The sequence below is a fragment of the Haemaphysalis longicornis genome, unplaced genomic scaffold, assembly GCF_048455015.1.
Source record: "Haemaphysalis longicornis isolate Haplotype H1 unplaced genomic scaffold, Haemaphysalis longicornis Haplotype H1 scaffold_6, whole genome shotgun sequence".
Taxonomy (NCBI): domain Eukaryota; kingdom Metazoa; phylum Arthropoda; class Arachnida; order Ixodida; family Ixodidae; genus Haemaphysalis; species Haemaphysalis longicornis.
Genome location: NW_027526407.1, coordinates 24,487,315 through 24,514,990, shown reverse-complemented (window position 1 = coordinate 24,514,990; position 27,676 = coordinate 24,487,315). Strand labels below are relative to the sequence as shown.

Sequence of the window (27,676 nt, the reverse complement as noted above, 5' to 3'; positions counted from 1 at the left end):
TATACACGTTCACTGTGAAGCAATTTTGAGATTTGTGGCTAGAAAGCTGAATGCAGTCTACACGCGACAGAGCCTAAATGTTTGAGATGACACAATTTGTTTAGCTGTGACGACACATGTCCTCGAATTAACAGTGATGTAGCCATAGGTAATGGCTGTTGCGAGGGTTTACGGTATGGCAAACAGCATAGTAACAACGTTATCAGCTTTGGTACGTCGTTTTGGCGCTCGCATTTGACTCTGCTTTGTCTACTATTACAGTGGGAATCAGAGCATCGCTCTTTTAAATGGAACAAAGAACACACTGCCTTGCTTGAAATTTGGACAAGAAAATAACAAGATGACCACGTAAGGCAACTGCTACTCGCAGAGCCGAAAAGAACTTACAATCTGAGAATGGACTTCTAGGGATGTTATTAATGCAAACTTAACGCTACGAATGGAAAACAAAACAAAAAAAATGTTTGGACGACCGGATTCACACAAGCAAGCAGAAAAATTAACCCCAGTGAGGCGCAGCCTCTATCATTCGAGATTGAACAAACAAAGCCTTGTAGGACTACACGAGACAGCAACAGCATCCCAACCCAATAGAAAGTAAACTAGCACATTGCCCAAAAGAAACAACGAAACGCTCACAAAAATATGCGGGAGAATTTCCCTGTTAGGTGAATACAGCACAAGCGGCCAGTTCTAAAAAAAAAAAAAAAAAAAAAAAGAAGCAAGACTTTCTTCATAGGACCGTTATATTTTTGTCCATTTTTCGATCCAACAAACCGCACCTTAAAAGAAATGAAAAAAATGGCCAGACACATGCCAAGGAAGCGAAAAGTAAAAGAAACCAAACAAAACAAAATGGAATGCCTCGGCCTGATGCTCGCCTCTCCGAGAACATAATGCCCTGACAAACACAAACAAACGGTGGGAAGATGAAGCCGCCTAAGAGAAAGACTCCGTGCACATCGCAGGACGCGGCGGCATGCGGGCAGAGGACGACGTCGACTTGAGCGCGACCGGCCCCGGAGCGGCGTGCGTGCACTCGCCGACTCACCAGGGGGGCGGCGGTCGCCGGTCCCAGTCAAACGGCGGCTCGTCAGGGTACCTGCGTCCACACCCACAACCAAGAACCCCCGCTTTTTTTTCTCCAACGCCCTCCACACATCTTCTGTTTCGCACAAATCCCCGTTCTCTCCGGACCACCAGTGCACCACCAGTGCAGGGAAGAGCCAGTCAGAACTTTACACGAATCCAGAAAAAAAAAAAAAAAAAAACCGAACATCTTGACCCTGAGCTGAAGACATTTGGCTCGCAACGACCGCTTTTTCAAACGAACTTTCAAATTACGCACCACTCTCGCTAAAGAGTTTCGAACCCTGCTCAAAGATGAGAGAATGAGTATGTCTGCCTCTCCTGAGAAGATAAGAAGATACACATTAGATAAATTAAAAGGTGAACAAGGATTTTAAAATTTCTCAAAAATTTCTCAGTTCTTAAATCACCAGATGGTGATTGGCATAACCTCTGGTTGATTTTTGACGCCCAGAAAGGTTACATTGCTCACTCTTTTCATTGCTTATGCCAAAGAATTTGGATATTCAATCTAAAAGAACAAATCCCTCTTCTCCAAGTTTCCGAAATATCCGCGAGGTTGTCTACTTTTTTCGGAGGACAACTTAGGGAAAGCAGCTGAAAAGACCGCAGATTTTTTAAAAACAACAATGCCACACAAAGCGAGGCCTGCCCGATGCAAGATGCACAAAACAAAACCCCATTTCAACAAAACCCGCCTTCACTATGTACTTGGCTACGTATGGCACAAAATATGTTCAAAGATGGAAGAGGCCTTAAAAAGGAGTTTACTCCGCACAAAATGCTTTCAGCAATAAGAGATATACCAAATCTCTATCCAGAAACACCAAAGCTCCCTTCCAACTTCGCACACAACCAAGAAAGGTTTTTTTTCTTTTTCCAAGACTGCCGGTATATCTATTTTGCTCAAGTTTTAAGCATATTTCGATATGTACAGTAATTTAAACAGAGGTACGAAAACATACAACGAATATCATGTCCTCTCACTCCTGTTGCCGATACCACATGCAATGGTAAATTTTTATCTCCTGAAAGAAGAATACAAAGAACTTTGGTAGGCATGGTAACAGCGTAAGCAATTTAGGAAAGATGTTTTCTGCCTCTTCTTTCTAATCACTGAGGCAACACGACATCCAATGCGAACACAACACATGATGTTTCATACACTGCCCAGTTTTGAAGAAGATACAGCTTTTCTCTTTTTTTATACTCTTCCCGAATGTCTCTTCCACTTTCTGGAAGCACACTCATCACTCTAAACGAGGCAATGTTACCGTATTTACTCGCGTAATGAACCCTCCTCCCACTTTCATTCTTGAGAATTTACTTTTTTGTCACTTTCAATAAAAAATGCAGCGGGAATATGTATTTATCTCAGCGGTTGCTGATGCCGTAGACCATTGCCGTAATTTGATATCATGCTACAGTACGTGCATAAATGCTAAAAACACATTCCAACCAAAAGAAATCTCAACAGTAGCCGGAGACGTAAGCACGAATGCTGTGGCTCACAATTTAAAAATTGCGCGCTTGCGGAGCGCCACCTGCCGAACGCAAAACAAACCTTCTTGTGCCCTAAAAACGTTGCAGCGCATGAACAAAGTACGGAACGTACTTTGCACTCCTTCCCTGCTCTTTGCCGTTCCGGCTGGTTCCGGCGGCTTGCGAACAAAGCACTAAACGTACTCCGCGCTCCTCTGCCCTTGCTGTTCCGTGAATTGGCCGTTACGCTCCGTAGTTTTGTTGTTCAGCTGTGTTCCGACCTTTTCTTGCGCTCCTGGTGTGTGCCGTACGATGGGCCAGTACATGAGCTACACAGCCGGTTTTAAACTGAAGGTGGTGGAGCATGCGTTTAAGCATATGAAAACCGTGCGGCTGGGCGGCACTTCAGTGTTGACCCGGTGTGTGTGCGCTACAGGCAAGAACGAGATTTTTCAGCGGCGAACAGGGATCGCCGTGTTTTGCAGGCCCAAAGAAGGGAAGTTTCCCGGTGTCGGAAAAGAAATTTTGAAGTGCCTGACGGCACGGAAGACGCTGCACTGTGGGTACACAACGCATGTGAGGCCGCGAGCGACTTGAGTGAGGAGGACAGCTCCATGGCGAGTAGGGGGCCACTAGCATGTTGGGAATAAAAAAGAAATACAGTAGAATCTCAATGATACGATTATGGGTGATACGAATTTCGGGATGATACGAATTTCTGAAAAGTCCCGGCAAAATTGCATTGTTTGCAATGGGAAAAATTTCGGCTGTTACGAACGGACCTACGCGGCCCGGCGGATGATACGAACGAGCCGGCGAGGCGCCCGACTGCCGAACAAGCAAGTGACGGCTCTCTCTCCCCATTTATCACTCTTCTTTCTCCAGAAATGGCTGGGCTGTTGTTTTCTGCTCGCGAAAACGCGCCCCGCACGCCCCATGCGCGCCGCGAAACCTCTCGCACGCTGCGCGCGCCGCGGCCGGCGGCGGCAACATGGCGGCGGCTTCGGCCGCGAAGTGGCACGGCCGCTTGAGCGACTGCTTCTAGCCGCTCTTTAAAATGCCGCTCAAGGCAGGCACGAAGTTTCTTGTGCAGTAAAGGAGCTGATAACGTTGGCGAAAACGGTACTATAAAACACCATCCGCGCCGCTAGTGAAAGCGCTGAGAAAACATCTGCCGGAGTGCTAAGCCTAAGCATCTCGGGCGGAGCCAGCGGGCTGTCTCGAGCGTTTCGCAAGTCGTCAGCGTCTTTTTCTGACCGAGGTAGGAGATACCGCGGGCGCGAAATCGTCAATGTGGCCGTGAAAATACAGCGCGCACAAAGCCGAGGCGTGCGAATCGCGTGCAAAAACGCACCATGCGGTTCACGCTTGACTGTTGCGGCGTGTAGCGAGCTTGGATACCGGGAGAGAGGAGACAAGCGCGAAGCTAGGCGAAGCGTTACGCGCTCCAGAAAGGACTGCTTTGTGACGTGGGGGTTAAAAAAAAAGCAGAAAAAATCACGGATTTGTTCACGCCAAAGTAAGAAAAGAAATAAACGAAAACTTTTTTCAGCGCTCAATTTTTTGGTCTGTGTTGGTTCATACGAATTTCGGATGATACGAATATTTTTCGCGGTCCCGCGAGATTCGTATCATCGAGATTCTACTGTATCATTACATAATTACCTACGAGTTTTTACGAAAATGGTAAGGCTCCGACAGCGCTTCTCTTCACAACTTCATTGTATGAAATTTCAACTTTTAAAAATCTCTTGAAACTTTTTCCCGCATAATGATGAACCCTCCCCCCCAAATTCAAGCCGAATTTTCTGGAAAAAGAATTGGGTTCATTACGCGAGTAAATACGGTAGTTTATTCGGTACCAAGTGACCCAAACACACGGGGCTCGATTGAGCAAAACCACGACTAATGTTTAAATGTCCCTGCGTGTTCCTGTGGTTGCGCGCGAAATGTTTGGCCCAGCTGGCATGTTCACACTTGAAAGACGTGCCACCCTACGTGTTTTTTTCCGCTGCCTTGTGATGAATGTGAAAGTTTTCTGTTTTTTTATTGTGCCTGTTTTCGTCATCACTACCTTCATTTTCATGGCAGGAAAATTAAGTCAGCATTCTACATTCGTCACCTGCGTGCATTCGTACAGTTTTAGTACAACTGTTTTCTGAAATAGAGTTAAAATATCCAGATACCCTTGTTTCTTATAAATTCCCTTCTTTTGAAGAGCAAAAAGATTTTAAGATATTTGTTTTTTGTGAGCGGAAGCGAGCATGTCACTTTGTAAATGTCAGGCATTTTCATAACACTTGTACGTATAACGGCAGACGTGCCACAACAAAATTTGGAATTCGAAGTGTTGAAAACCATGTTACAGTCAGACAATTACAATTTCTTCATTTCAACTGGCCAGTCATTCCCTAGCCTGCAAACTTGTTGCCAACTGTTTGAGATCACTTGCTTGGCTATGTGCCAAATTTTGATGAGCTACTTGCTACTGGAGTAAAGGACAAGTAGAACTACTTAACTAGTACCTTTAAATTACAAATCATTAGTTCTGTTAAAACAAGCCTCGGAACTAGTTACACATTATCTGGTAGTGGTTACGTAATTAGCTAGTTGGGTTTGACAATTGGTTCCCGAGTCGCAAAAGATAGTAAGCCATTGGGTGACAGCTTCCAAACTCATTTCTGCTGTAACTAGGATATATAATCGAGTGCCACCTCCGGAGGTACGCTCATATGCTAAGTTACGTGCAACTCAAAAGCATCTTTTCCACGGATTCACAAATGCCTATCATTGCTGAAATTTGCCCATTAGCCACAATGTCATAACTGACCGCTTAGGACCTTCAATGCACACCGCGCAATTGAACGCGTCAGCTTCTGCGGACACGTCGTGTGCCTTGCCAGTTAACTTCCCAAGCAAGTAGCCGCGAATGCAGATTTCTCATCATTTAACAAGCTATAGATCAAATGGCTTACAGGAAGCAGCATTAACGATATGGACCGCACAGGGCAGATGACTACTGCATAGCTTATCCGTACATAGCCAGGGATAACAGACCACAAACGGTAGTTGGGAACAGAAGCAATAGCAAGGTAAAACCAGCACTAGAAAGGTATAGAAGGGCAGAGGACCAGTCCTGATAGGGCTGACGGGTGAGGACTACACAGCTCGCAGTGTATGGACGTCTGTTCATCCTCGAAAAACTCCTCAGTGGTGATGTGATGGTGGCTCAGAAGGGGAGGGTTCCCCTCCAAGTTTTTCACAGACGAGTCTCTCGCTCTCTCTAACCAGGGTGACGTTATTTATTAAAAAGGAGATGTCGGGGTTAGTAAACGTGGGCGGTGGATCGGTTAGTGGGTGGGTGGCTCACTGCCCTGTTCCGCTTGCTCCTCCTCCTGCTTGAACACCCGACTCACATGTGGTGTGGTGGGGGTGGACGCCTCCACTCGGGGGGAGGGGGGCCGGGAGGGCGGGGGCCCCCACCGCGCATGGGGCCACCCCAGGGTGGAGGGGGACCCCACTCGGGACGATCCCAGGCCCCCGGAGGCGGAGGTCGACCCCGCATGGCTCCGCGCGGCTCGCCCTGGGCGCAAGGAGACACCACCACCCCGTCATCGTCATCATCATCACCATGCTGCAAATCCACCCTGTCTGACAGCCTAACGACGAAAGCTGGAACCGCATTCCCCTTTCAGCCTGAAATGACTCTCACACGACGGTGACACTCCAACAGCGGTTAAGATTACCACAATGTTGGCCCATCCATAATCATTATCATCAGAACACCCTCAACACCATGGCAAAATGTATCCACCCCCCCCTCCTCCCAGCCTTACTATGGATGCTACAACCAACTACTTTTTCCCTTTTTCACTTCAGTCTAAAATAACTTTTGCATGATGGTGACACCTCAATGCAATTAGTAAGCTCCCTACAAAGCTCCCTACCAGGTCCGTGACGAAACGAACCTTCCCGCTTGCGTGAGGGCTGTGCTTAGAATCTTTGCACTGAATTTCCTTGAGTCAGCATTTCCAACCTCATATACAAAAACAATGCGAAGAATGGACTCAAGAGAAGATTTTACAGTAAAAAAAACTCATTGGAAAGAAAAAAAAAAAGGAACTGCTGGGGCTTGAACCCAGGGCATTGGCCTCAAAACTCTAGCCGCCACTTTTGGGCCACAGAAGTCGAAGAGCAGTGCTCTTTCAGCAGTAACTCAAAGTTAAACATCAACCGGTCAACGTCAAAAACAAAAAAAAAAAAGAGCACTATTCTGTTGTCTGGTCCACAGAACAGGCCGTGAGTACATCAATTAAAACCTACAGATTGACGTTTGAGTACTCCTTCCCATAGGTACTGGTTTCCAGCGATTGGCGTCGAAGTATGACGCTAAGCCCAACGTCCTATGCTTAGGCTTAACGCAAAGCAACTTCCACGTCGCGCTTTACGACGTGAGAACCAATTCACCACTAACTGCCTGTTGTGTGCGGGTACCAGTCGACTTCTCAGTGTGACGTTAGGCCTAACGTTGGGATGCCGCCTTCTCTCTCAGCTGTTCGAAAACCTTTTTCCAAGTGATTTATAAACTAGAAAATACAGTAGGCCTCACGAAAAAGGCTTCATATAAAAGGTGTCACTACTTGCTCTCAAAACCGGTCGAGACGCAGGGTACTAATACTGCTTTAGAAATAAAGTTCCTGTTGAAAGCCACGTGCCCCCTAAGGACAACACTACTAGCAGTGGACACTGCAGGATTCCCCAGGTTTGCTCGCGGAACGATGAACGTTTTTCTGTCGCGCAGAAAAGTAGGAGGTGTCACACTCACCCGCGATGGCGGGAATCCCCTGGGTGGGCGGCGCTGGTGTGGCCCTCCCCTGGGAGGCATGGGGCCACCCCCAAAGTGGGGCGGGGGCCCACCCCGCGGTCCACCCGGTGGCCACGGACCGCTCTCGTCGAAGCCGTCCCACTCCCCGTCACCGAAGGCGTCCTGAACAGTCAACAACGAAGCTACGATGGTGGGCACGTTCAAACACGATTGTGACTGATTATGGGGGTTTAATGTGCCGAAGCTACACTCGTGCTACAAGGTGCGCCGTTAGTGGAGGGCTCCGAATTAATTTTGACCACCTGGGGACTTTTAACTTGCCTCGAAAGCTTGACATGCGGGTGTTCTTGCTTTTTGCCTTTATCAGAAAAGCAGCCACAGTGGCCTGGAATCAAACACACATCCTTGGGCTAAGCAGCACAATTCCCTGGTCACTGAGCCACTGCAGCAGGTTCACATTCAAACCCTTTGAAGTGCCATAGAGTTTCATACTGATATACACAAGAGGGAAATCTGTCACTGCAATCGTGTGCCATCGTGGGCACTGCCATAGCAGCTAGCAACCTTCCTTTCCTACTTGGCTTGGCTAGCCAAATGGCTTCTTTCTGCTCCTGAAGCCAATATCGATAAAACAATGTAACTCCTTTTTTTTCCCTGTTAATGTTACACGAAGTTTCTAGACAATACCTGACAAATAAATTATTCTGGAGCTCCCCTATTTGCCACTGACAACACAAGTTTAAATAATTTTTTTTTGCAGGCACAGGCAAATTTCTAGCTTGTTGGCAAGCCATGCCAAGTAATGACGGAAAGCTCGTGTGCCACAGAGAACTGTGGCACACGACAGCATGGTCGCTGAAGCATGGTGCACTTGGACACTAATGCCAGGTTTTGAACTAGCAGTATATATTAGCATGAAACTAGATGTCTGAGCTAGTTCAAAAGCAGATCGACAACTTGCTGCGGTGCATCGAGAAACCCCAGGCGACAAGAAAAAGTCTTCGGCACATTAAACCCACAAGTTTATATGGACCAGACAGATACAAGTTTGCGCGTCAGTTTGCGCCTCGCATCTGCTCGAATCTATTTTCCTGCTCGGTATGAAGGACAACGCAGCCCAGTGAGGCAGTTTATATAACAGCTTTTTCTGCAGCTACTCTGCCCCTGCATGTTCAGAGGCAGATAATTTAAGTTATTATTGTTACTGTAAGGAGCCCTAAGACTGAATTTGCGCACTGAAAAGCAATAAGGACACAATAGAGAGTTATGGCAGATGCAAAGAACTGGTTCCGGTACGGTACTCGGTAGCCAACAGTTCTCCAGGAGCTGAACAGGGGCCGGTCCTCTGCTCTGCTGTAACTCCCTAATACCAAGCAATTGAAACGTGCCCCAAAATGAGGGAGCCACTCACCTGCCCAGGACGTGGAGAGCCCCGGTCAGGCATGGGTCCCCTGTCCGGTCCTCCCCGGTCAGGCGTGGGTCCCCGATCAAACATGGGTCCCCGGTCGGGCGTTGGTCCCCGATCGAACATGGGTCCCCGGTCTGGTGTTGGCCCTCGGTCACCCATAGGTCCAGGTCCTCTGTCTCCCATCGGTCCCCGATCAGGCATGGGTCCTCGGTCACCCATAGGTCCGGGTCCTCTCTCGCCCATGGGTCCCCGGTCACCCATCGGACCCCGGTCGCCCATAGGTCCAGGCCCTCTCTCGCCCATGGGTCCCCGGTCACCCATAGGTCCAGGTCCTCTTTCGCCCATAGGCCCCCGGTCACCCATCGGACCCCGGTCGCCCATAGGTCCAGGTCCTCGATTACCCATGGGTCCTCCCATAGGTCCTCTGTCACCCATGGGTCCTCGGTCGCCCATGGGTCCTCCCATAGGTCCTCTGTCACCCATCGGTCCTCGGTCGCCCATGGGTCCTCTGTCGCCCATGGGTCCTCTGTCGCCCATGGGTCCTCCCATAGGTCCTCTGTCGCCCATGGGTCCTCCCATAGGTCCTCTGTCACCCATGGGTCCTCGGTCGCCCAGCGGTCCCCTGTCCTGCAGGGGCCCCCCAGGAGGACCACGTCTTTCGGGACCGGCTCCGTCCTTCGCACCTGGCTCCCCGTCGGGCTTCAGCGGCGGCTCGGCTTCTGGCTTGGACGCGCCGTCAGGGCCAGGTTCCGGCACTGCTTTCCGATCCTTAGGCTCTGGGCCGTCCTTGTCAAAGGGCGGCGGCTGGCGCGGTCGTCCCATTGGGGAGGACTCCCGGTCCTGAAAAGACGAGACTCCTGGTGCCATCTACCAGAAAAAGGCGCGCCCCACACGAGCACGAGAACTGTGCACCGCAACAGCACCATGTAGTAACACTTCCGACTGCTGCCTTTGAATTGTGGCTGTAACAACCAGCCATTACTGGGAGACGTGTCCCAATACGAACATGCACTAAGCAATGCATCATGTATTACACCACGCCTAATGCTGAAAAATTCTATGCAAGCAGGTCAATTTCACAACAGCAAAAAACTGCCATTTGCTGCTTCCTTAAGTGACATTCATTATATTAGTGGTTTTCAAGGATGCCTATGCCTTCGTTCATATCTATGCACCCGCAAAGACTACCAATAAACACTTCCAAGGATTGCTTCACCTGCTGTGCTTTTGCTAGGTAACATTTTTATGTGATAAAAGGTACCCCGCATAATCTAATCAACTCACTGCTACAGGATGTTCTATTTCGAGCAGCCGACATGCAGCGCTCACTTTGTGATTACACACAGAACTCCCAGGTGGCATACGGCAGTAACTGCATCATAGCTCTACACAAGGAGCACATCAACGAATGTGCTGCACACATAAGCGCTGACATTTCACCACCAACGCTGATAAAGAACTGAGCCGTGTTCTATCCACACTTTGCAAGCGCATGGAAGCAATTCATTGATTCCCTACCCCGCAACCACCAATGCATCCCATGGGCAATTTTTCGAATGTCCGTGTGGCCAAATGATTGGCTCCCACCTGGCATGGGGATTGCATTATCTCATCTTTTTGGTCTGGCCACCAGCTGTGGCGACATCAGTCGCAAAGCTAGGTTGACACCAGCTATAAGCAGCAGTGACTGCCACACGAAGAGCAATACCGTCTGGGTTCAAAACAGGGCCTCATGAGGTGCTCTGCTCTTACACCGAGCGACCACAGCAGCTTCAGTTTAATAAGGCCTCCGGAATGTTCACTTCTGCCCAATATTATTAATATTAACCAAACAACCTCAAATGGCAGAAGGCACGAAAGCTACAGCTCGCCTCGTATCTACTAAGCCTTGAGGCTATGAAATGAACAAACAAAACAACAAAGGTACAGCTATCTGCCCTGTAAGAATCATGCTCTCACACCACACATGCTTACACCCTGCCATAAGAATTCATTAAGGAAACGAAAAAACGACCTCATTAGTTTGGCCAACGTCGACCTCATTAGTTTGGCCAAGGTCATCATCGTTAGTCTGGCCAGGGTCATCATCGTTAGTCTGGCCAAGGTCAGCATCGTTACTTTGGCCAAGGTCAGCATCATTAGTTTCGTCAAGGTCAGCGTCATTAGTTTCGCCAAGGTCTGCAACTGGGTCGAGGGCGTCGTCAGTAGTACCCTCGACTTCGTCAGTAGCAACCTGTGGGGGAGATTTTTATGTCGGTTACAGTTAAATTTCATTCGAATCAGCTTAAACCATAGTTAGGTTAAAAAAAGTAGTCGCGCCGAATGCCCAAGCATCCATCCCTAACTCTGCCATAACTGGTGAAGGGGACGGACAACCGATTTCTGTCGAGTGTTCGCGCTCTATCCCAAATCAAAGGGCATCACTTAAACCGGTTCAAACTGAAACAATATTCCTGATAGGGCACTAGAAAGTTTTAAAGCGGAATTTTTAGATCTACTAGCCCTATGTAAGCTGCCAAAACAAATGCTTACAACCATGACACACGGCAACATACTTTTAACTGCATGCGAGTTGAAAAGAGGTATTTGAGAACTTGTCCCCAGCTAAAGCAAAAGTAAAATGCAGTCTTCTCTATAACTTCATTTGAATCGCGCATTGAAACCGGCGCAGCTGTGTTTGTATATGCACGTTTGGTGCAAAATTAGACATGGACTCTAAAAAAAGCGGTTGGCCGCCCTTTTAAGCCGTACTACTGTTATGCACTTCACTTTTTAGATGCGACTGCATCTCATTCACTCGCCTTGTCCCTCCATACGGCGTCGTTGTCCGTCCACACCCCTCCCCCATTCTCCTCGCCGCGCCAGCTGTGCTCTCCGCCGCTCCCCCCCTCTCCCCTCCGATAGCGAACACTCTCTCGCGAGGGGCACTGGATTGGATTGGATTAAAGTGGATTGTGTTGCGTCATAGCCGCGTCAGGGGGTTCATGGCACGTTTCACGCGATGGGAGAATCAACCTAACGGAAACAACAACGGAACCCCCTATGCGTCACATCTACACAGGGGTTCCCGCGAGGGGAGGTGGGAGAAATTTTTTTTTGACTGCCTGACGACTACGGCTTGGACTAGTTACTTCAGTAGCATTGATACATTCTGTATTACAACGCGTCGCAAGAAATAAAAGCCCCACACGGAACTACTACTACTGCTGCTCTGCATAGGCCGTGGATGTACGATTTGGAAACAAAGTCTAGTTCCAAAAGTTCACGAAGGAGACAACGTCAGGTTGTGGGAACCACCGAGTGTGACTGACGGCCTCCGCAACGCAAAAAAACTACGTCAAGAAGTTTCTCTGGCTCTTGTGGGGCGCATCCTCCGTCAGAAAAAGGAGCTCCCGGAAGACGAGATGCTTTTGGACAGCCGAGAAGAGATCCAACAAACACTGCAGACTACGACAAGAGCTTCGCTGCGTTTGCCCGTTTCATACACCATGCACGCAGAATTGATAAATCTCAAAAGAATGAAGCGTTTTCTGCACGCAAAAATGAGTCACACGCCTGCGCCAGCCGTCCTGACGCCTGCATACCAGCCCAGATGGCATGTGAGGAACGACACAGGTAGGTGCAGCTAGTTCATCACTGCTCACCAAAATGAAGCTCATGGCGGGAACAAAGTTCCACATGAGATAAAGGGGACAATAGTGTGGGAAAAAACTGCCTAAGGGGTTGCCAGCCGTGCTAATGTTGCAATGAAGAATGGTGGAATTCAGCCTTGAAGACACGTACACGAGGTTGGTTGGTTGCTTGTAGGGGTTTAACGCGCCGACGCAACGCAGGCAATGAGGCGCGCCGTAGTGGAGGGCTCCGGATTAATTTTGACCACCTGGGGATCTTTAACGTGCGCCGAAATCTCGTACACACGGGCGTTTTTGCTTTTCGCCTCCATCAGAAAAGCGGCCGCCGCGGCCGGGAATCGAACCCGCGACCTCGTGCTCAGCAGCGCAACGCCTTAGCCACTGAGCCACCGCGGCGGGTACACGTACACGAGGGAAGAGTAGGTATCAGGCAAAGATGCTGAGTATTTGAAAAAGAGCCGACATTGAATTGCATCATCAGCTGGTATGTTTATACTTTAGTTTTTATGGCGCATGCCCTGACCTTGTTTTTCCTTTGAAATTTTATTTGCTAGTCCTCCTATGTGTGTTGTCCTACTCTCCTCGTGCACACGTCTTCAAGGCTGGGTTCCACCATTCTTCAAATCATGTACCAACAGGCCCGACATCAAACTCTCCTAATATTGCAAGCAGCGGTCAACTATCTGCTGCGATATTAAGACAGCTCTCTACGGGGACCAACCACAGACAGAGCTGGCTGATACAAGCACCTCAAACCTGCCGCTGCTGGGGTGTCCTTTTCTTATTGGTTGTAAAGGCAAGTTCCACCTGCAGGCAGTACGCAGGTTGGCGCGTTGCGTGCTAGCCTCGTTTGTAGGTGCCAGACTTGCTGTGAAAAAGGCACCTTTGATAAGGGTGCCTTCACGAAGGTTTCTGTAATGCGCAGTGGCCTTTTCTTATTCTGACCCCTTTTCAACCCTTGCACAAGGCTGTCTTATGGTATACGTTTGCTTTCTGAATTCAAGAGTTACTCGCTGAATTCAACATGCGCCTCTCTGAATGGAATCATTCTGAGTACTCTCACAGTGTGTGATTAAGACAGGGAAAGCTGAAAGTCGAGACCACTGGCAAGGCCTGATCGGCTCGATTTCCAGCGCCGATTGTCAGCCACCTCTGGCATTGTAAGACATTGAACGAATTTTTGTGCCCTAGCTAGATCGACAGCGAACGTTTTGTTACGCGCGTTTATTTTTCTATGCTTTTTCGAGCAACATGCAATCGAGTGCTTTCGAAGTGCCAGTCCAGGTATTGTGCATGGTGTTAGGGTGCTAGGCAAAATGAAAAGCAGTGATTTCAGATAGTGTACAGCTGAATTGGGCTAGGTTTAATAAAGGAGGAGGTGGAACAAATGAACGAAACATTAACCCTGTTCACCACAGTGTGAAATCCACTGAAACAGAGGAGCTGTGTTTCCCTTGCGTCGACCCGAACGCCAGCGGGCGCTCGCCCGAGCTGCCACTGCACAAATTCTACGGTTCGCGCAAAGGAATAAGCAGCTAAACGTCAGCAGCACACGGGCCCCTTCCCTCTCTCTTCCCTAGAGAGAAGGAGATGAACCCGCCCCCCTGTGAGACCGTAAGTCTGGGAACCGCTTTCTGCAAGGCCACTAGTGGGCCAACCCATGTGTGACGCACGACCTTCAGCAGACAGACGAACACGTTCGACTCACAACAGCTCCACTGCTAAAACCATACTCGCAGCCCATACGGACAAAGAAGGGTGCAGAGCGTTGGTGGTTCAGGACAAATTTGATGTCTTAGGTAACGAGGACCACGACAGCGTAGACAAGCTGAATGACAACCTAGGTACGATGACCACAGAATCGGCAGGTGTAGGAAGGGAACTTAGAAACGGCCCTGGTAAACTCGTAAAACAAAAAGGTACTGAAAAACGCAGGAATATGAAAGTGTGAGGGTTAAAGGAGCAAACGGAAGCAGATCTGTCCCAATCCGTCAAAAGAAGCAGTTATTAACGTTCGCACCGGCAACGCAACAAACAGTGGGCAAGCATAATACGGAGGAAGTTCAGGAGCAACGAAGCAGGAGCTTGTTATTGGTATGCAATCGGAGACAAAAATTACCAACGTTGCACACAACGTGGATGAGATAACGAAACTAGCAGGAAGGTTTTACGCCGAGTGGTACAAATATCTATGCCAAGTTGTAAAATTGACGCAGCCTTCCGTGCCTGGCAAAACTTTGTCAAAGTGCCCACAGGCTATCCCAATTTACACATTTGCGAAAAAGCATGCAGTAGGGGGAGAAGGAAGCACTCACGTGTGGCGGCTCTCCATTGGGACGTCCTCCCTCAAGGGGCATCATGTCGTCGCCTCCCGGACCTGCCCTCCAGCGCTTCTCTGGCGGACCATCCCAGTCCGGTCTCCTGTCCTCAGGGCCACCCCACTGCGGAGGGGGGAACCGCTGACCGGGGGGAGGGAACCCACCCCGTCCCCGAGGCGGTCCTCCGCGTCCGCGCGCGTTGGGGTTCTGCCACACATAGGGCGACGGCCTTCCAAACTCCGAGGAATCGTCCGGTGGTCCTCCAAACTTGCCTCCTGGAGGACCGTAGCCCTGGTGCGGTGGCGGGCGGAACTGGTCGGGTCCCCCACCTTCAAAATCATCCTCTTCGCCGCCTCCGTACTCCTGGTCCCCTCCGAAAGAGTCGTCGCCAGGTCGTGCTCCGAAGGGTCGGCCGCCGCGGCCACCTCGCCCAAGCGGCCCTCCTCGCGGGGGGCGTCCGCGCATCCCGTCCCGTCCGGGGAAGGGCCGGCCACCAAAGCCAGAATCGTCCTCTCCGTCCCCTTCAGACTGGCCGCCGGGGTAGTGCTGCTGCTCCTGCTGATCGGACATGGATGACTGGAACCCTCCTCCAAACTGATCGTCAGGATGTCCCCGTGGTCCACCGCCGCGTCCTCCGCCCCTAGGGCCGCCCCTTGGGCCACCCTGGGGGCTCATGGGCTCCCGCGCACCCATTCCATCTCTTGAGTCCATGCCATCTCGTGGACTCATGCCCCCTCGGCCCATGCCGCCCCGAGGACCCATCCCTCCTGGCGGGCCCATGCCGCGTGGGCCCATTCCACCCCGCGGTCCCATTCCTCCTCGCGGACCTCCCATTCCGCCATGAGAAGATCCCATGTCGTCACCCATTCCCATGTCGTCGTGCATGCCCATGTCGTCGCGCATCCCCATGTCGCCCCGCGGGCCGCCGCCCATGCCGCCTCGTGGACCCATCCCGCCCCTCGGGCCCATTCCTCTTGGTCCCATTCCTCGTGGGCCCATTCCTCGAGGGCCCATTCCTCGTGGACCCATCCCTCGAGGGCCCATTCCTCGAGGGCCCATCCCGCGTGGGCCCATGCCTCCTCGAGGGCCCATCCCCCGGTGGGGCGGCCCCATGCCGTGATCCTGCTGGTGGGGGGGCATCATGCCCTGCATTCCCTGCATGCCCATCATGCCCTGCGGCATCATGCCGGGGCCCATCATGCCCCCCTGGGCCATCATCGCCTGGGGGGCCATGCCGTGCGGCATCATTCCTTGCGGCGTCATGCCCGCCATGGTCATGCCCGGGGCAGCCATTCCCTGGGGCGTCATTTGGGCCGCCATGCCCGGCGCTGCCATGCCAGCCATCCCTTGGGGCGTCATTCCAGCGGCCATCCCTTGCGGAGTCATGCCGGCGGCCATTCCTTGGGGCGTCATGCCCGGGGCCATCATGCCCTGCGGCATCATCCCCTGGGGGACCATCCCGGGGGCCATCATGCCCGCGGGGGTCATGCCCTGGGCGCCCATCATGGTGGTAGCTTGGGGCATCACGCCCGCGGCTGTGGGCATCATGGGCTGCTGCTGCATCATGGCCTGCTGCTGCTGCATGGCTTGCTGCTGGGCGAGCACTTGCTGCTGGGCCATCATCTGCTGCTGTTGTTGTTGCTGGGCAAGCATTGGGGCGGCTCCGGCCGGAGCCTGCAGGCTGTTGGCGGTGGCCGCCTGGCCGGGTGCTTGGGCACCACCTGCACCTGCGCGAGGAAGCCCATCAGCTCCTCCTACTCGACAAACAACTGTTCCTGGAAAAACTGCTTGGGCAATCCCTTCGTAACAAAGATTGTTCCTTCCTGGAAAAGCATCCTCAGAAGTATAAAGCTTGTTAGTATTGTGAGAACTGCTACGTGCAATCCCCTGACTTTCAGCTACACTTCTTGTACATACTCATCATCATTCTATCGACTGGCAGATTCTTCTACTTCATCATCACCCTATCACCGTTATCCTAGATTTACAGGATATCAGCTCGGTCGCAGTTGCCCGGATAAACCCTCCCTGCTTCAACGTGCCTTTACCTCCCAGTATCTACAAGGTCCATAGCAGGAAAGGTTGGAGGAGAGCGCATTACACGCTTCCTGCTGAACCAAGCTCCTAGACGTATGACAAAAACAAGCAAGGAGTCCCCTAGAATGCATAACTTCAGATGCAGCCTTGCTCATATTTACCCCTTCTGTGGGCGCCCTGTAGTAGTGTGTCAGGGATTCTTTCCACCAGTAGATTGAAATTAATACACGACCACATTCTTGAAGAGGAAAGGGAAATTTGAAAGAGTGGGTCATGCTGGCTAACCCCGACCTCCATGCACCCGATAAGATTTTCTGCAGCACAAACGCACAACAGACACTTCACACTTCAGGTCCCCTTTAAACATTTGAAGTGTCGCCACGATACACGGCAGTCGTGAAGTTTGTTAGCCGTCTGACCTTGAAAGAAGACGGCATACTTACCCCCACACTTTGTGGGGTCAACAGGTCAACAAAGCACATTTTTTTCGGTAACAAGGGGAAGCTACAGTTAATGCTATTTCACAAGCTATTGACTCTTCACTTCAGCCCCAACGAGTCTTCTCAATCCAGTTAGAAACTTCTGAATACTGTTACAAAAGGAACGCAGAAGACCAGGACACCACACATCAACTTCCTGCAAGTAGCAGGCTCATACTTAGCCTAACTGATGGTGTTTCATGGCCCATTTATAGCGGCTCCACCTCTTGTGTTAGTAAGGCACATCTCCACCGCCTCCCACTTCAAAAGCTACCCCGAACTACTTCAAACATAATGTCACGGAACTTGTGACATTTCACATGGCAATGCACTGGATCGCCTGGTGGCCAGTCCATCGTACACTTCATCTATGGGTAAGCGCTGCATCAGTGGGTCGCACAAGGCAAGCCAAAACGAAGACGAAGAGGTCACCCAGAGGCAGACTGGCACGAGCTGCACTGGATTCCTCGGCCTTAGACCATTTGCATTCAACTGTGATTCTTTGAGAATAGATTGCTTTTGTGCATAGAGTGCAAATAGTTCGCATCTGCCTAGTAACAATAAGTTCTAACGGGTCATACGAGCACAGGAGGAAAAGCGACCAATCATACACAGAGGCAGTTCAAGTCGTTGGACTCAGTGACGGAAGGCCCACTCACCAGCGGCGGCGGCGGCAGCGGCGGCGGCCTTGGACTGTCGCATCTCCTGCCGGCGGTCGAGGAGCTGCTGGCGCCACTGCTTCCACTGGGTCTCGTAGCGGGCAAAGGCCTCCTTGTCCGGGTGGTCCCGGTTCTGGGTGAGCCAGCTCTCAAAGCTCTTCTCCCACTCCTTGAACTGGCGCTCAAACTCGGCGTCCTCTGCGTCCACCGAGGGCGCCCCACCTGTGGGCACGGCCGGCGTGGTCGCTGCCGCCGCGGCCACGGGCGCTGGCTGGGCCGCCTGCGGTGCAGAACGTCACGTGAGCCAATGTCAGCATCACGTCACCGCGGGGAAGAAATGGGAAGCTTGGACAAACAGATGTTTGTCATCATCATCTTCACCCTATCTACGCCCACTGCCGGGCAAAGGCGTCTCTTATAGATCTCAAATTGTCCCAGTCCTGTGCCAACTATGACCAATTTATCCCTGCGAACTTCTTGATCTCATCTGCCCATCTAACCTTCTGCCGCCCCCTGCCACGCTTGCATTCTCTAGGGATCCACTCTGTTACCCTTAATGACCAATGGTTATGTTGCCTTCGCATTACATGCCCAGCCCACACCCGTTTCTTCTTAATTTCTACTAATACGTCCTTAACACACGTTTGTTCCCTGACCCACTCTGCTCTCTTCTTATCCCTTACACCTATCATCTTCCGTTCCATTGCTCTCTGAGCCGTCCTCAGTTTAAGTTGAACCCTTTTAGTGAGCCTCCAAGTTTCTGCCCCGGTACTCACCTCTGGGGGCAGATGTTTGTAACCCTATCAATGTCGTGTCGAGTCATGTTTGTCTCACCCACCCTTTCCCCCTCAAACGTCACGGCGTGTTATTTTAGGAGAACAAGACATGCAACCCTGCCGGAACAACCACTGCAATCGGCAGAAAGCGGCGCTAAGTTGCCACAACAGTACCGAAACGTCGCACCATGCCCTGCCCCCCAAACTGTAATGTCAAGTTGTAACAGGAGAACACGTTATACACCCCCTTTCAGAAGCTTCGCACTGGAAGAACTTATACAAAAAAATTAAAGGCAAAGGTGGGGGAGCTACAAAGATCACATTCTAGCCCCTTTCTGATGTACGTAGTCTGAAGCGAACTACCAGAAGGATTACAACTTTATAAGGTCTCGCAATTTGATCACAAAAAAACGTGGAAAACACAAATCCAAGACTTTGCCACCCATCCACAAAGCCCTCCCCTACAGCTAAACACCTCGTATAATGGTAATGCCACAAATAAGGGGGTCCCCCCTTTGAAAGGTTCCTGGAGGGGGTCTGCTAGCATCCAAGAAGTGTTACGCAACGCTTAAATGACCCTCTAAACGAAGAAATCTCCCAAACTTTATCTTCTTTTTTTTTTGCCCTGCACGCATCAAAGTCTGACCAGTTGAACAGACACTGAAGTCAAAATACAAATTGCTCTGGATCAATAGGCTAGCTCACCAAGAACACAAATACACCGCCCTTATACATAGTTTTTTTTTAAAAGTAAGGTAGAAAATAACGACGTGAAGGCAGGTGCCGCTGCCACTGGCTGTATCGCACAACTTGCACTGGAAGTGCTTAAATCATTTGGCGTGCGCAACATCTTTTCCGGCTGCCACTGGATGGCGCTACTCGTCCATACTTGGGGCGGCGGTACTGCTTTTCGAGGAAGCGCGCGAGCTATGCACGAGCGGTTGGTTCGACCCCAACATTTGCAGGGCCTCAAAGGAACATGTTTTTCTTCAACAAAGCAACAACTCTGATCACGGGTCCCCCTAAAGGAACATTTTCCTCAGTGGTCCGGCGCTACAAAGGACATGGGAGTTTGGGAAAGCACGGATGATTTGACCGAAACTGACCAAACCGCTCAGTACGTGGTAAAGTTGTATTCGATTGCTTCTATACCGCTGTACATCACTGTTGCCTTGATTGCTCCCAGTTTACTGAGACACAAAGAACGACTGCAGTTGCTGCTTGCATCACGTTTGATCAGTTTTACAGTTTCAGTTTATTCACATATTGCAAATACAGTGTGTATTTCCTGTCAAGTTTGATTAGCCATTTCTCAGCAATTTAGGCCCCTTTCGGCAATGAATCAATGCTAAAATGGCTGGGAAGGTCAGACTATCGTTTGAAACCAACTTTCTGGTTTCCTTCAGTGTCCCTTTGAGAATCATGAGGGTATTAGCCAGCAGAACAGCCAAACTCCTCCTGTGTGATTGAAATTCATCGCATCCTTCAGCAGGCCCCATAATGAAACTTGGGAAAAGTTGAAGTTCTTGCTAGCATTGCCACACGAAAGTCGTAGCAAGAGTGCCTTGGCTACACTTGCACTTTGTACAATTCTGGCTTTCCTACACAAGAGTCCACTTTGTACTCTGATCATATTTGGAGTTGTCCAGGGCTGCAAATATTTGGCTGATACGCTGAATCGCCCCTGTGCCTCTGCTCTGGCTGATGGGTGTCAAATCTTTATTCATCTCAAATTGCTTCCGTGTGCTGCATTCACCAGATGGAGAGGGGAAAAAAAAAAAAAAAAAAAAAAACCTCTGGTTGGCGATTTTATGTCATTTGTAAGAGGAGCTTTTACGAAACACCTTGAAACTTTTTGGAAGGCAAATAATGCGCGCGCCTAACATTTGGGGTGAAAACATTTAAAAACGCCATTAAATTTGCAGAATTTAGGTTGGATTCAGAGAAGTTGTCATGCATGGGTCACCTCCATAGTAAAAGTGTGCAAAATGTACGATTACTTCCAAACTCTGGCGAAACCTCTTAGGCGTTCTCTTCAAAACATCTCCAGTCCGCAACAACCCTGGACCCTCGCGACCTCAAAGACTGTATTGAAAGGAAAGGTGGAGGGGTATTGAGAACTGAAACGAGGACATGAGCATTAAGGAATACGTTGCAAACATATTTGTGCAATTTCAACCACTCGAACAGAATGATGACCAAAGGTGAAAAAAGGGGGAAAGAGGGAAAGCGCGAATAGGACGCCCATTCCTGCCGCGTTGTTTTTTGCTACCCTATTTTGCTCACACATATAAAATATTCCCAAAAAACCTGGGCTTGCATTCAACTAATGTACAGATTTCATCAACGCGTCGTGACGTTTCATTCACACGAGCTGCAGGGAGATGTCAGCTCCTCAACAATCAACAAAACAACCGCCACAAGCCGAAACACTACTAATGTAAAGTTCCGAAAATTTCACAGGTATCAAGTCAAAAATAAGGGGTGGGCGGCCTTTCGAGTCAGGTGTGAAAAACTGCAAAAGAGTGGCTGCACCGCCAACCAAAAACTGCAGAGATATCAAGAAAAAAATGTGAAATAGGCGAACTTCCAGCTTAAGTGCGGAAAGGACAAATTAGTGACCATATTAACACTTGGGAAATAGATGATTCACGTTTATTTTGTTCACTGGTTGGTGCTAAAGCTATCGATTACAGGAGGTGGGCAATCTTTGGCGTCTTTTAGCATACTGAATATTTCACTCCTAAAGGGGGGTGGGGCCACGTTTCGAGGGAGGGCGTTCTCTCCGATCTTACGAAGTGCCCCAAGAAGGGTCGCAGCACTAAAACTCTCCAGGAAATCTCTGCCCCTTTCGGCACCGCAAACACGCAGAATGGGCATCGCTTCGCATAACAAGAGAGCAGACAGTTTTTACGATTAACACAAAGTCTCTTCCGCCGGCAATTCTTCTTAGGCCGGTAGTAAAATTTTATTGCTTCCAGATCATGCTAGACAACAAGTGCCTCCACACGGTCTCGGTCACAAAGTTATACGCACGTGCGGCTGGCCACACCATTGTCGAGCACGTGTACTTTTTAAAAAGCACCTCCGCCCAGGGTGACGACACTGCACAAACCCAAGGTCTCCTCCGATGCCTCCATTTAAAAGCTACCACTGTCCGGGGCAACCCAAAAGGCCTAAAACAATCCAAGCGACCAATTCATGAAGCCAGACAGAGCTGAGACAGACGCTTCATTGTGGCTAGCAGACCCCCTTGTTGCTTCATAGCATCCACATTTTTAACACTAAACATTTTGCAGGGCAATGTAGGCCACTGCCAGAGTGCACTATTAACAGGGCTCACACCAGGTCTTCTTGCGGAAGAAAGAACAAAGGCACCTACTTTGATGTTGAAGATGGCCCAAAGACAACTGTTTTACATTACAAAAATTGCTGATGGCAACTTCACATAAAAAAAAAAAAACGTCGCCACTATTGAAATGTGCACCTTTTTTTATTAGCGATACACTAGCTTGCGATGCACAAGGAGTGACAAACCTCAGGAACTTTCTTTTTTTTCCCTTATTTTATTCCCACTGCCTCTTAATCCTCATTCAAATAAGAGGAGCCCATCTGCAAGAGAAAGCTTGCATCAAGTGGCCGTATTTTTTTTCTCTCGAGAGGATCAAAATAAGAAACACCTTCTTGAGCAAAGTTACCTTCTATTCATTTTCACATTCTGAAACAGGCAGTTCCGTTTTGTCAGAAACGCACGCAGCACGAGATTAGGCATCAAGCACAATCAAACACAGCGATTAAATGCATCGTCGGCTAAAACCAATCTTTGTGGTTGGTTCTGCCCTGCTTACAAAGCAAATTACTACTGAAGGAAATATTGAAGTGCTTTATGAATAGTGACCTCTTATTCCTTCTTATATTCAAACACGTACTTTTGTTTTGTCAAAGGCACACGCATGGGATAAGGCATCAAGCACAATCAAACATGGCAATTAAATGCATCGTCGGTCAAAACCAAATTTTGCAGTTGGTTTTGCTGCTTACAAAGTAAATTACTGCTGAAGGAAAAATTGAACTGCTAAAAATAGTGACATAAACAATAAAATCCGCAAGACTAGAACGCGTCGCTAGCATGCAAGTCTCGTTCAGTATGCCTCAACTGCCGTGCCAGTTGGCTGGGACACGTGCATGGCCCGTAAGGGATGCACGCTCGTCCAAAGCACGCTACTAGACGGCGCAAGGTGTCACTGCTCTGTGCCTTTGACAAAATTGGAACACTGTGCAGGAAATGAATTCGAACAGGCTAGATAATGACCACAAGAAAGACTAAATGCGAACTGCTAATGATATGAAAAGCGAGGGGCACACAGCCTCACCTTGGGGGCTGCCGCTGCGGCCGCTGCAGCGGCTGTGGCCGTGGCCGCGTTCGGCTGGGCCGCCTCGTAGGCTGACGTCCATCCGGCCCACTGCTGTGACCAGGCAAGCCAGGCTTGCTGCTGTGCCTGCTGCCAGGCCTGGGCCTGCGTCTTCAGCTGCTGCATGCGCTCCGCGTCCTGCGTGACGCACACGTGACACACACACACGTGACTTGTAGCCACAACTCTACACCTTGCATGCAACTTTGACGGTCACCAGGCAAATGAAGCTCCTGACGCTCGTTCTCGACAAGCTGAAGTGAGAACTTTATCCATGTTGACAGACTTTTCCAAGATAGCCACTGACCAGGTTTGTCACAAGTTTTACTAGTATGATTATCACATTGTCTGGGAGTGCGACTGAAACTCCACCCTTCCTCCATTCCCAATCCTTCCTGTGAGCAGTGGGAGAGCACGTGATCCAGCTCGAGCCTCGACGACCAGATGATCTTGGTTGACCGAGCCGACAGAGCCAAGATTGCCCATGGACTTCCAGACTAGGAAGCCACCCCACAATTTCTTTTTCCTCAGTATAGTTTCTTCTTCCTCCTCCTCCTCCTGCTCATTTTTCGATGCCATAGAAAAGGTCTGCTGTAGTGTTAGGCTGCAGAACACCACGTGAGGCACCCTGGACTGTGGAAGGAACAACCCTAGAGAAAATGGTAGCCGGTCCCAACTGGTTTATGGCCGTTTATAGCTACCATTTTCTCTAGGGTAATAATCACAACAGTGTTAACAAGCAGCATTTCATGCCGCTGTCAGCACTCGCAACCATTTACCAACCTGTCATATCACAAGAACCGTGGAAAGTGGACTGGTTATGATTTTTAACGAGCCCATCATGGCATGCTACTTGCAACAATGAGTCAGCCGTTTTTTGCGAGAATGCAATGCAATGCCACCTTGACAAATCTGAATTTCAATCCCAGAACATGGACAGAAAAGTGTTAAGCTTTAAGCAAGAAAAAAAGCACCCTCCATTGCCAGAGAAGCACTGAGAAAGCTATAATAGCTCTAGTACATGTTAAACACGAATCATTTGCTCTTGGTTACATCAAAAAGGTAAACAATGATCACTTCATTCGGTTAAAGATGGAGCGAAGCTCATGTTAAAAGCTTCCTCAGCTGATTTATGCACATCACTTTTTTTCTTTCGCGGAAAAATGCTTTCGCACCACCCTCTTAACACAAATCGACGGTCAAGCCTTCAAGAAAGCAATTAAAGAATTACAAGCCTGCATGTACTTACAAGAAGTCCCTGAACCCAAACAAAGTTCATAACATCTCGACAGGTTGACGCTTTACAAGTTAAACGACTTTGTTAAGCCATAAGAAAAGCGGCTTGTTCTCCAGCCACACGCTTTTTCACTGAGTGAGGTACTGGCAAAAATAAAGAACCATTTGATTCATTTATTTAAACAGCTGATTTTAGCAGTAAGCCAGGTTGGACACCTGTGAAACGTTGCAGCCTTTCATCAAGTGGTCACGAACTTGACGCTCCCCAGAGTAAAAGGAAATGTCTCATAAAGTTAAACTTCCTAATATCGCCCCAAAATTCCTAAACGTAGTTCAGTGTACCTCCAACAAAACACTGGGACTGGTATAAGCAGCCTACAACAAGAGACACCACATCAATCACGACAGAGCGTAATCGGATCACATAGCACAACACAAACCTTCCGAAAACACAAAGTAAAAAACAATCAGCACAAAAACCTTTGAAGCGGCTTCTGACGTATGAACATTGTCCCTAAGCCCTAAGCCATGTCCCTAAGCCAGTAGTAGCTAATAAGACAAAATCACTTCAATTGATTCGAGCCTCAAGCCGTTAAAGCTCTGCCTGTGGCACTTCCGGTCAATAGATTTTGTATAGACCAGTTCAATGTTTGCATTGGTAATTTTCTTCCCTTGTTTTTTTTGTACTGGACACACTACATTTTAAACGTTCTAATCAGGGTATGCACATGAACGACTGCCGTAGCTGGTGCAAAGCAGTCAGGCTCAACAATAAGGCATGAAAGTTTAGAGGCACGTGGGACCACTCTCTTAGAGGTGCGTTTTCTTAGAGTTGGTCATCTAAACCTCACTTGACTCCCTTCAAACACCCCACAAGGGGGCAATGCATAAGGGGTGTAATATCTTGGGGTGTAACGAGGGTGTAGTGTCCACAGTAAATTAGCGGCTCTCCACTTTTCAAAAATTCCAACAAGTGCAAATTCTAGAGCCACATTGCAGAAATTTGTTCGCAATGCACAAAAGCATACTTGCACCACACTTTTCGACCGAAACTTGCGATCCGTAATGCTACCGTGGCTCATTTTCAACCCGAAAGGAAAATGGGAGAATCGTATGGGAAGGGGACAGAAAGCCGATGAAAAGCCTCAGGTGGAAAAGATTCAAGGCTAATTCAAACCACAGTGGAATCCAAAAGCTTGCAGAGGCTCAGACTGGAAGCGGCGAATGGTTGGCCCTTTAACCAACGCATTTAATCATGGAAATGGAGGTTCAGAGGAAATTTGACCCACAGCAGAATCCAAAAAAAAGTAGCAGAGATGCAGATGGGGTATTGAAAACTGGTTGGGTTGACAACCCCATAACAAACACTTCGACCACTGAAAAGTGAAACTGCTCACATGACAACAAAAAAGGAATGCGATTAAGCAAGCTGAAACTACCCGGCCATTATGCTTCGACAACTCACTTCTGCCGCACGCTAATAGAACATGTGGCATTGGCAGTACACTCACAGCCGTGTCTGTTAAGAACCAGTCAGCCCCTCCCATCAGGACTTCAAGCTAGGAGCAAAGCTAACAGAAATGAGACTGGTGGCCCTCCTAAATGCACCTCAAACTAGCCCAGCTAAGCCTAACACGCGTGCTGTCCCCTGCCTACCCTTCTAAGAGCTTTTCCTTCATAGTCTTTCGCACCCTTTCCTCTTGACACTGCTACAAAGCAGCTACACCAGTGGTGTGGTGATTTACTATCCTACAGCTTAATGTGGCAGAAGTTTGCAAGTGCTGCCAAGAGAGCGGACTAAAATGTCCAGTGCAGAAAATGAGCTCAGCTTTTTCCCACCATACACGATAGAGGGTCAATCTTAGCCTTCCCATGAGCACTGTTTCAAGGAATGCTAAGCATGACAAAATGGTCAAATTGGAGTTAGAAAGTATGTTTGGCAACCGAGGACACAGCACTCCAAAGAACGTCGATGTCCAATACTGCCACAGGAGGTCCCAAGCCTCCCAAAATTACAAGTTCGTGCTACACAAAAGCAACAATAAGTCAGGTGCCTTCTAAGGAAGCCCTAAATATAATATGGCTCCACTTGGACACTTTTTAACCTATGATGTGGCACTCATATATTGATGAATATGTCTATTCCCATACAAGATGCCACTGGTTAGTGTTAAAATTGGTTATGATGTCTTTATGAGCTAATGGTAATACAGGGTGCGACATCCAGCGAGACAGACAGCATAGTGGCTATGGCTGTAACTTTGTCTTCATGCCAAAAGTAAAAGCACTCCTAACATGAAATATGCACCACAAGACAGTAGAGGAAGTGCGAAAGAACAGGAATAGCAGCTTCGCTTCCTTCGACGCAAACTTTCTTTCCTGCAAAAAACATCACATGCACACACAAAAACTAGCACCATCCTGTTCGAAAAACCAAAACCAAGGAATACACCAGCTCGAAATCTTTCTAGCCTCCGCCAATCCGATGAATGCAGCCCTAAAAGACAGATCATGCCATTCTAATCGCCTATGCTCGCATCACACTGCACAGAGCCACTATCATCAGCAGCAGTGCCTAGAAGACAATTCTTTTTTTCCGCATCAAAATTTTGAACGGAACTGGAAGAAACAGCACGCAAGTGTGATTTTCATGAAAGATGACCCCACATACACACAGACATACAGCAAAGAAGGCAAGACGATAAGATTGGTGCAAGAATACTGCGAGATAGTTGCGGCTAGAGATTAGGTGCCACACAGCAGTAGAGTTAACACCACTCGCGGTCCATAGACTGAAATTCTGAACTCTGAAAGGTACCAACAGGTGTCCCTTGATCTTTGTGGACGCTGACGAGGGGACAAAAGCACAGAGTTCGAGAACACGTAGCTCTTGTAACGAACGTTCTTTGTAGTAAGCCTCCGAGTTACGGTTCAATTATACCGACAATTCTACATGCCTGCTGACGATATTTGGACCATTTTTGACGTCCAGAACATCAATACCCGCGTCCGAAATTGCGAAACATTGGAAGGAACGACCAGTATTGCACAACGAGTCCAAGCCCCCGGCATTCTAACCCCGTGAGACGACGAACTCAACCACGATTCTATCCAACAGCTCGGAATACGGATCGGGAAGGCTGGAACGCCGCGACGGTGACCCATTAGCGCCAATAAAAGGCCATTTCCTCGATTATTTCAGCTACGTAGCCAAAACCCCGGGTGTTCCACCGAACCGCGATGAACTATGGGTAGAATCGCGTGGCGGCCATTCGAAGCCCCGGCAAAGGAAAGCCACGCCGAGATAGCGGGCAAATAAATGC

General features: G+C 49.2%; 1 protein-coding gene across 2 annotated transcripts in view; it reads right to left on the bottom strand.

The window, feature by feature from the left end:
- Positions 1 to 27,676, bottom strand: part of LOC144142318 (uncharacterized) — a 61,906-nt gene that overhangs the window by 33,385 nt on the left and 845 nt on the right. The window contains exons 2-9 of one of the 2 annotated variants that reach the window (XM_077673730.1): positions 23,079 to 23,255; positions 17,930 to 18,209; positions 14,752 to 16,481; positions 10,819 to 11,037; positions 8,808 to 9,644; positions 7,397 to 7,558; positions 5,988 to 6,154; positions 1,052 to 1,102 (exon numbers count right to left, since the gene is read on the bottom strand). In XM_077673730.1, coding sequence (XP_077529856.1) covers positions 1,052 to 1,102; positions 5,988 to 6,154; positions 7,397 to 7,558; positions 8,808 to 9,644; positions 10,819 to 11,037; positions 14,752 to 16,481; positions 17,930 to 18,209; positions 23,079 to 23,255 — 3,623 coding nt within the window. The remainder of the gene's footprint in view (positions 1 to 1,051; positions 1,103 to 5,987; positions 6,155 to 7,396; positions 7,559 to 8,807; positions 9,645 to 10,818; positions 11,038 to 14,751; positions 16,482 to 17,929; positions 18,210 to 23,078; positions 23,256 to 27,676) is intronic. The other variant, XM_077673731.1, reaches the window with a different exon arrangement.